General features: G+C 41.0%; 1 protein-coding gene across 1 annotated transcript; it reads left to right on the top strand.

The window, feature by feature from the left end:
• Nucleotides 1-8,640: 8,640 nt before the first annotated feature.
• Nucleotides 8,641-10,011, top strand: LOC145064495 (uncharacterized). Its single transcript, XM_079011936.1, has 3 exons — nucleotides 8,641-8,807; nucleotides 8,907-9,129; nucleotides 9,262-10,011. Exons 1-3 carry the CDS (start codon nucleotides 8,641-8,643, stop codon nucleotides 10,009-10,011), a joined length of 1,140 nt encoding a protein of 379 aa, XP_078868062.1.
• The last annotated feature ends 236 nt before the right edge of the window (nucleotides 10,012-10,247 follow it).

Raw genomic sequence — 10,247 nt, 5'->3', positions numbered from 1 at the left:
AATCTTGCAGTGGGGTGATGATTGAGGATTTTGAGAATGAAGCATGTGATAGTCTAATATTTCTAGGAAAGGAGGTAGTGTTATTCTTGGACCGTCGAATTAGGTGCATGTGCAGCCGGACGAGGTTCTGGGTGACTGGAGGCAATCACATGGGGAGGATTCTAAGGTTTACATATGGGGTTCGAGTTACTTGGAGTTATTTGGTCATTTTTCGGAAATTCATCGAGTGCTGTGTGGTGTATCCCTTGAGTTGGGAATGATACATCTGGAGAGCTAGTCTGTAGTGTGGTTGATTGGGTATGACATTGGGCGATGGTTCGAAACCTAAGTGGGGGAGAACATGGTATTTTGTTGGGAGGATCATCACTCTATTCAATTTGGGGTTAGAGGATTGGGTGCCAGGAACCTACGGTACGATCATATGAGACTTGGGTTTAGTGGTGGATGAGGCAAACCACAGAGCGAGATTATGCATATTGTACGTGTCCAGGAAAGAACGAGTGTATCCACAACAAGTAGCTGCTGGTTAGGGATCTTATCGTGGTCAAGGATTCTTCAGGGTTGCAATGGTCGAGTTCGAGGTGGTTGGTTCGTCAAGGTCCAGTTTCGATTGTTGAGATTTGATAGTTTGATGTATAGATTGTATCTATACTCCGGGAGGAGTGGCATTTGATTTGTAAATTAGTTTCAGAGTTCTTATGAGTAGCTTCGCATGGGTTTTGATCAGTAATTGGATGGGGTTTCGGATGATCGTTAACGTGATCTCAGTCCTTAACGGTTTCTTCGTGTTTCAATTTGTGAGTGGAGTACTTCGAGGTTATGAGCTGTGCGAGAAGAAGATCAATGGTCGTAACAAGACATTGTGAGATTCGATGATGGTGTATCGGGGTATCCGATTATGATGCCCGAGTTGTTGGGTTACTTTGGGACTTGAGTTTATGATATAATAAGTGGAGTATCGAATAATTATTGTTCCAGTGGGAACCCATTAACTGATTGTTTGGACGGGGATTGTCCAAAAATTTGAATTGTATCAAGAGAAAGTGCGTTATTGCTACAACGGGCATCAGGAGTAGTAATGCTCAGTCTGGGTGGGTGGGTGCACATGTCCATGATGGATCACGGAGCATGAGTTCAATAAGCGTAATATGGTGATGGCTTAATGATGAGATTATGGGGTGGTAAAGGAGTGGAAGGATCCAGGTGGGAGTAATCACTTTGTAATATAAGGGAAAAACCATAGCGAGAGCCCACGACGAGTGAGCGAGTGATGTAAGCCTGCGGGGAGTCGTAGCATTCACGAGTGAACGAGTAAATGATGTAATCCTGCAGGGAGCCGTAGCATTCACAAGTGAACGAGTAAGTGATGTAAGCCTATGGGGAGCCGTAGCATTCACGGGTGAGTGAGTAAGTGATGTAAGCCTGCGGGGAGCCGTAGCATTCACGAGTGAGTGAGTAAGTGATGAAAGCCTACGAGGAGCCGTAGCATTCACGGGTGAGTGAGTAAGTAACATCAACCTGCAGGGAGGTGTAGCATTCACGAGTCAGTGTGAGAGTATCGTAAGACTACAGGATTCCGTAGTATTCCCTGGTTAGAGCATGACACAAAGGAGTTCTTAGGCTTAGGTAGCCTTGATGACTTAGTCTTTGGGAACCTAGTGGCCGGATCAGGAGCGAGACTGGGGTCTCCATGATGGTCGAGTTTGAGTCTGGCCCTATCTGTGTAAAGGATAGATGATTTGAGATCTTAGGTCCCTGATGGATTTCATTTTGAGTGGTATGGTTTGCATACGATGTTCTTTACCTGGGAGGGTTGGTTCGGATAGTTGAGAAGGACCGCAACATGTATGGAGTTGGTGAGTGTTTGACGACTAAGGTCGGAAATGATGTGTGACTACAGATCGGTTGTAATACGGCTTGGAGTAAAGCAAACTTAGTGGTTGCATGTACAATGTGGTTGGTTGAGATAGCTTGGTTGGAGTGAATGACTGGGTTATGCTTAGACTTGTGGTCATGCCGTTCAAGTTGTTGGGTGGGTAAGGGATGATAAGGAATGTTTTCGAGGACGAAATCTAACTTGAGTGGGGGAGAGCTGTAACATCCCATATATTAAATTAATAAATAGATAAGGGTTAATATGAGTAGAAACCCTAAAATCAATAATAACATCGTCAGGTGTTGGCCTCGAGAATTTAATTTTCATGATTCTAGACGTTTCGTGTTAAAAGTGTAAGTTCCGGAGAGGTTTATAAATATCTATGAAGGCAGGGGCTGTTTGGTGAATTATTGGGACTGAATTTTGATAGATTTTTGGGAAGCAAGGACTAAATGGTAAATTCCGGATTTAATTTTTAAAGATTTCTGAGGGCAGGGGCTATTAGGTAACTTTTGGACTTGGTTTGAAGAAGATATGGTAAAGAGGGGTTAGATGTGATAAAAAGGAATGGAAGTTTGGGAAAGGAGCGGGATCGAGCTGTGTTTTATTTCTCTCCTGTATATGCGACGCAACCCTAAACCTACACTTTGTGATATCGGCCGCCACCACCATGGATTGCATCTTCAACTGCCACCAGCTGTGGAAGCCTTCTCGGAGCTGCCACCCATCGTTCCTCGCGAATCTGACAAGGCGTTGTTCCACTGTTGAGTGCCGCCTCATGCTACTGTCGAAGACGAGATGTGAAGCCGGAAAGAACCACTGAGGGCTGTGAGGCACGATGTGTACGTCGTGCGTGAGTCGGGAGTCACCGAAATCGCGTAGTAAGTCCAACCGTGAGCCTAGTTACACTCTCTCTTTTGTTCTCTATGTGTCTGCAATGTCGTGAGCAGCGGCTGTGGTCGCCGATGGCCTTGGGTCGCCGCTGCAACGCCTTCAATTGTCACATGCCGCCCTCAAGGCTGAGTTGGTTATGTTTGTGTGCTCAAATCGCACCTGTGGACGTGTTCATGGGTTTGCATGGTGGAAAATCATAAGACCCGCCACTGCCACCACCATGAGGTGGTGGCTGCCATCCATTATTGCCTTCAGCCGCTCTTTACCGCCACTAGCCACCATGGGAGGTGGTTGTGTGTGTGTGTTTTGTGTGAGGTTGTTTATGCATGTTTATGTGGTCGGAAAACTCACCACCACCACCGTGAGCCACTACTGACCACCACTACCTGAGGTGGTAGTGGGTGGTGCTTGGCATAGTGAACCCTAGTTGGACCAACTGATTATTATTGGATTGGGTTGGCTTGTGCTTGGGCCATAAACCCTAATTAGGGTTTAGAAAACCCTAATTTTACATTTGTTGGTTTGGGCCTATTGGGACCCGTGTTTGGACCAGTGGACTGAAGTTGTGACTCATCCCGATTCCATTGTGTGACGACTTAGTGGAGTAATGGACATAATGGGTTAAGTGAGAAATACTTAACCCTAATCATCATTTTATGTGAAGACTCTAATTTGGGATGGGCCTTAAGTTGGGCCTTTCTTTTGGGCTTTGGTGATTGGGCCATTAATGAGCCATCCAAGAGCAGTCATGAGGACTAGAATATTTAGAATGGCTTTAGGGTAAGGTTCATGTGATGGTTTGGGCCCAATTTGGAAAATTGGGCCATAGTTGGGCCATTAGAGGACTTTTTGTGAACCCATTTGGTATTGGGCCTTGGTGGGCCCATTGGGCTTGGATTATATATCGACCAGATTGGTGGACCATATTTAAACCTAATAATGTGAAGGTTGGTCTTAGATCCTAATGGGATTATTTGCGGGTTTGGCTTGGTGATAGAAGCCAGAGTGTAGCACCAGCATTTATAGGATCTGTTCACCATCCGAGGTGAGTCTTCTCACTATACTTTACTTGGAGTGGTAATTATGTGTGACCAGAGGGTCTTATGTGCTTGCTTGAGTTACACATTTCTATGTGATTTGTGCCATGTACTATATTATGTGATATTTAGACCTGACCAGTGGGTCCAAGGAGCTTTGACCGGACCAGTGGGTACAAGGAGCTATGACTAGACCAGTGGGTCCAATGAGCTATGACCGGACATGTGGGTCCGACGAGCTATGACCAGACCAGAGGGTCCAACGAGCTATGGGACTGGAGCGTTGCACTGAGACACATTGACCGAAAGGTCTTATAGAGCTACTGCCTCGAGTGGCTAATTACTTGTGCGTGGTATTTTGGGGAACTCTCTAAGCTTCGTGCTTACCGTGTTATGTGTTATGTGTTTCAGGTCCTTCTCAGGATCACGGGAAGGCGATGGCTCGATTGTACACACAAGATAAAGAATTATCTTTTGGAGGATCTTGGATTATTAGTCAAACTATTATGGAATTGTGTTTGTTAATTTGATAATTGGGATTTTGGTGAAATGTATTATGAGAATTTTTGTAATTTAAAAATGAAAAAATTGGTTTGAAATTTTACGGTGTTACATCATTGCAATAATTGGATAGACATAATGAGATTAAGGACCCTTATGATTTGTTAATATATTAATATGAAATCATATTATTTAATTAGTATTGATCAATAATTAATTTGGATTTAATTTTGTGATCAAAAGAGACTAATTAAATATATGGGGATTGATTATGTAAATCATTCATTCTTATATAGTGGACTTATGATCCATGATTCACTAGATTGGGCTAGGACCCATTGGGTGCTCCATGGATGCTCCATGGAGGTTAAAACCCATGGATCATGGGGAAACGAAAAGCCATGCACATTAGAGTTTACGTGGTGTAACCCTACATGTGACACACTATATAAAGAACCTCATATGGAGCAAAATCAGCAACTAAGACATAAGAATAGAGGGCTAGTTGAATTTGTGCCCAGGTGTATTTCTCTCAAGTGATTGCCAGAGTTGTGGTGTGGTGTGAAGCATTTGAGGCATCATATCTGGGGTGCTAGGCTCACAAGGTCTTAACGAATTCAAGAAACAAGAAAGGAATGTCATTCTACTATTTTTTTCTATTACATGTACCCCAATCACATGCTAGTTACGATGATACCTTGGAAAATGAATATTTTCATGTATAATAGAGAAAACATAGATCCAAGGTTTCTAGGGTTGCATGCACACCATAGGAGTGTTAGAATGCTCAAAACCCATCACTTCGATCCGAATAGATGGTAGTGGTTTCAACAGTCAAAGTGCACAAGCAATTCAAAAGTTATACTTTAGCTAAGCTAGTTAGGATTCTCAAGGCACATGAAGCCGAAGTGTCAAAAGAAGCGAAAGTCATTTTTTTGGACTGGGGTCTTTAGCTCTTGTTGTGAAGGGCAAAAATGTTGCAGAGGAAGATTCTGATTCAGATCATTCTGAGTGTGATCTCACGAACGAGGAGTTCGCTTTAATGGTCTCAAATCCCAAAAGCTTTGCAAGAAAGAAATTCCCTGTAAACAAGAGTCGAAACTGGTTGGGTAGCTACAGCTCTGAAAGGGCGAAAGAGGAGAACAAAAGCACTTCTTAGAAAGAGGAAAATAAGAAGGAGAAAAAGGCCATGGGAGACTTTGGCTATGACTCTCACCATTGTCATGGTAAAAATCATATAGCTAGGATTGTATGCTGAGAAGGCTAAATGAAAAGAGAGAAAGAGAAGATGATGAATCCTACCACATGTGAAAGCTTGAGAAAATCAAAAAGTAAAAGACTGCTGATAACTCTATGCATGCTTTGATTGTGCAGGAAAATGTGGTTGAGAATGAATTTGGAGGAGTTGAAGTATGGTCAAACGACTCAGAGGACGACGAGGTTTGTAAGCCCACACATGGTCGGGCGTTCGTTGCGAAAGAGGAAAGTTCTAAGTTTGCTGGAAGGTGTTTGATGGTAACAGGTGAAAGGTCACAAACGTAGGAGAATGCTAATGGGAGTGAAAGAAGGGATGATAGTTGTTTCGCTGCAAAACCGGTTGGTGAACAAATCAATGGCTGTGAACTGCTAATCAACAAGGTAAATCTTATTCTTGAATCTCTAAATATTCTTGTGTCCAGATATGAGAACGAATTAAAAAAATGTAAAATTCACCTTTTCAAACATCGGTGATAGTTTAAAACAAACTCGTTTAACAAACGCTAACCTAAATGATCAAATCAGAAGGGTTTCGTCGAAAAGCAATGAGAAGCGAATGTGGATTGAGAAGATTGAGTTAGAGTTGTCTAAGTCTAGGGATCAATTAATTTATTTGCAACGAGACAATTTAATTGTTTTGAAAGAACGTAAATTTTTTTGTTTAATTGCTAAAAGGCTTTATTTTAACATTACTCAGTTGCACCTTGATTGTGGAATTGGTGAGAAAATTCACAAAATGATCTTACCCTTTCTTGAATTAAAGGATGATGAGATAGACGCCGACTGTTATAAATGCGAATCCACAGTCTCGTCAGATGAAACTTCTAATGCATACCAAGTTGGACTAGAAGGAATTGTATCATACAATAAGTCCAAAGACCATAAAAACATGATAAAGCAACTTTTTTATGAAAACGATAAAAAGCAGATCAAATCTGATACAATACAAAAATTCAATTCATTGAGTACCAAATTGAGTTTAGAAAACAAAATAAATGTTGAAAGCACATTTGAATTCCATGAGGACAGTGATATGAGCGAAATTTATGTAGAGGATGAGGTGGATTGCTTAGAATTTGTCAAAAACGAACCTGAATCTACTAAAGATTTAATTTCTGAAAATTCGGTTGAGTTCGCTTGTATTTCTCAAAACAATCCAAAAACATTAAAAGCGAAAGCAACCGTTTTTCCCAAAATCCAAACTACTCCGGATCAAGTTTTTGCTACTAAAGGACTGGACAAAAATCAAACTGTAGAACTAACGTCCATAGTCAACGAAGACAACAAAGAGGATTGCGAGGATTATTTTTGGTCCGCTCCCATAGACAATGCAGACGGAACGAAGGGTCTGTCTGAAAGAACCTCATGGAGAGTGAAGGGAAGATATGTGGCAGAACCACTGAACAATCGTTCCAGCTATGAAAAACGGAGTCCAAGTGGAACAAAGAAAGCTTCAAGCGAACCCCAACAGGACGAATCTCATGCAAGAAAAGCGAAACCCAAAGTTAATGTTCACAAGTCTTCTAAACAACTTGTGGAGCAAAAACATCTAAGAAATAGAAGATAAAAGAGTCATCTCAAAGAAAGGAAACAATTTTGGCAATCCTAAAATTCCAGCTATGTTCGTGGAGAAAAATCTTCAAATGCGAAAGCTCGTTCACATATAAACACCAGCCACTGTTTGTATTATCATTCCTGCAGTTCACAGAGACCAAAAGAGAAACTTGGTCAAAAACCTTTCCTCTCAAAGAAGCCAATTGAGAAACCAAAATCTCATCATTCTCAACACACAAAAGCTTCACCCAAAGATGTCAAGGGAAAGGGAAAGTTAGTCTTGGATTCTGAAACTCTAAACAAGAAATCGACTACTAACCCCAAGAAAGTTAAGAAAGTATTCATTAAGAATAAAAAAAAGAAAAGCAATCAGATTTAAAAGAGATGAAAATAAAAAATGACAAAGTAAAGGTGTTGACCATAACCAAGAAAGATGAAACTATTTTAACAAAATGGACTTATATGGTTGATCGTTCTATCACTTTTCCTCTTTTTGTAAAAGACTCACAAGGACCCAAGAAACTTTGGGTTCCTAATTCTACCTGATTTTTGCAGGTTATTCGTGACGAGCAGTTTGACACTGAATGGTACATTGATAGTGGCTGCTCGCGTCACATGACATAAAGGAAGGAGGAGTTGAGAGAACTTCAATCTCTCAAAGATGGTGGAAATGTAAAGTATGGAAACAATACGTTTGGAAAGATCAAAGGCTATGGGATGATAACGAATGGAGATTTATGAATTCGTAAGGTGGCATATTTGGAAGGCTTACAACACAACCTAATTAGTGTTTCACAATTGGTTGTAGGAACTGGTCTGAAAGTCTTCTTTGACAATGAAGGATCTGAAATAATAGAAAAGAAAACAAAGGAAATTCTCCTGAAATCACAGCGAAAGGGTGAAATGTACCCTTTGAATTTGAACCCAATAAGAGAGAAACCATCCATATGCTTGCTTACAAAAGCTCACTCTGATGTCAGTTGGCTATGGCATAGAGGACTTTCGCACCTTAATTTCAAAGACATCAACAAGCTGGTGCTTGAAGATCATGTGCGAGGGCTTCCTCTCTTGAGGTATGATAAGGATCACTTATGCGCAGCTTGTGAAATAGGGAAGCAAAGAAGGAAAATTCATCCATCCATTGTAAGCACGAAAGTCATTGAACCAATGGAACTCCTATATATCGACCATTGTGGACCTTCTGCAATAGAAAGTGTTGGTGGTAGTAAGCATATTCATGTAATAATTGATTATTTTTCATGTTTCACTTGGGTGTTCTTTCTTAAATAGAAATCAGAAGCTACTCCCAAACTCAAGGACTTTATAAAACAAAGTGAGCTTCAATTGCGAAAGCTAGTTCACAACGTTCACAACGATAATGGGATAGAATTCAAAAACCAAGTGTTTGAAGAATTTATTGCTGAAAAGGGAGTCTCTCACAATTTCTCTATTCCATACACTCCACAGCAGAACGGTGTAGTCGAATGAAGAAACCGATCTTTTTGTGAAACTGCACGAACCATGCTCACGTTTGCTTGTCTACCTTTATACTTCTGGGCGGATGCAATTGCGACTTCTTGCTATACTCAAAACAGATCCATTCTGAATAACCGATTCTCTGTTACTCCCTATGAAATCTTAAACAATCGCAAACCTAACGTTAAGTTTTTTCATGTATTTGGTTCCAGGTGTTTCATTTTCAATTCCAAGGAATAGCGAAAAAAATTCGATGCAAAACCTGACGAGGGTATATTTTTGGGATATTCGTTAACCTCTAAGGCATATAGGGTTCTGAACAAACGTTCAAAGAAGATAGAAGAAACCTATTGTGTTACCTTCGATGATAACTACTTGAAGAGGATTAAGACGAAAGAAAATCAGTTGGAGGAAATCTTTCCAAAGCCAAGTCAAGTCACTATTCTAATCTCCAATCTCTATGACGAATTCAAGCTACTTTTTGATGAGCCACAGAAGGCTATCACATCTGAAGCAAAAGCAGCTGACAACAAAGTGGATAAATTAAAGAAGATAATTGATGAAGCCACGAAAGACATGAACAATCAGCCATCATCTACAAACTTACTGCAAGACACGAACACTAAGTTCCATGGGGAGAATTCTGACTCCAATCCACGTCCTTAGGGGGAGCAACCAACTCCACAAGGAACGAACATTCCGTCGCAGGGGGAGGGTTATACCTCGTCTCTTCCAACTGACCCACCATCTGATACAAACAACTCACCTCCCGAGGTGTCCGCCGAACCTCTATTCACAAGAGATAATTCAATTCCTATAGAAGAGGACCGCTCATTATTCGAGGGGGAGATTAAGGATGCGAATGGCGATTCAGATGCTCAATCAGAATCCGAAGAAGTAAACGCTAAATTGGATCCCTCGTATGATCCAAATTATCCTCCGCTAGCCAGATGGACTAGAGATCACCCCAAAACCCAAGTCATTGGTGAATCCTCTACTAGCGACCTTACGAGATTTCAGATAAAAGCGAAACGAACTGCATTATTCTACAAAGTAGAATTTTGTATGTTCAATTCGTTTGTATCCAAGGTTGAACCCAAAACTGTCAATGTTGCTCTTGATCACTCTGATTGGGTGCAAGCGATGCAAGAAGAACTCAATGAGTTTGAACGAAACAAAGTTTGGAGGCTAATTCCAACTCCACCAGATGCATCGGTTGTCGGTTTAAAGTGGGTGTTTTGTAACAAAATGGATAAAGAAGGGAATGTCATAAGAAACAAGGCGAGATTCATGATTAAAGGATATTGTCAGGAAGAATGCATCGACTACGAAGAAACCTTCTCACCTGTTGCAACGTTGGAATTTTTACGCATCTTCCTAGCATATGCAGTGTATAAGAACTTTGAAGTGTTTTAGATGGATGTTAAGTGTGCGTTCTTGAATGGAGAATTAGAAGAGACAATATATGTGGAACAATCTCCTGGATTTGTAAATGAGAAATATCCAAATCACTGTTACATCTTGGAAAAGGTAGTTTATGGTCTCAAGCAAGCTCCAAGAGCCTAGTATGAAACTCTCACTCGCTTCCTTAAAATGTATAAATTAAAACAAGGTTCGGTTGACCCAACCTTCTTTCCCAAGAAAGAGGGTGA

Source organism: Lactuca serriola, chromosome 7 (assembly GCF_051521515.1).
Source record: "Lactuca serriola cultivar US96UC23 chromosome 7, Lser_US96UC23_V15, whole genome shotgun sequence".
NCBI classification, from domain to species: Eukaryota; Viridiplantae; Streptophyta; class Magnoliopsida; order Asterales; family Asteraceae; genus Lactuca; species Lactuca serriola.
The sequence above is the reverse complement of the archived record's forward strand: the minus strand, read 5'-3'. Positions and strand labels throughout refer to the sequence as shown.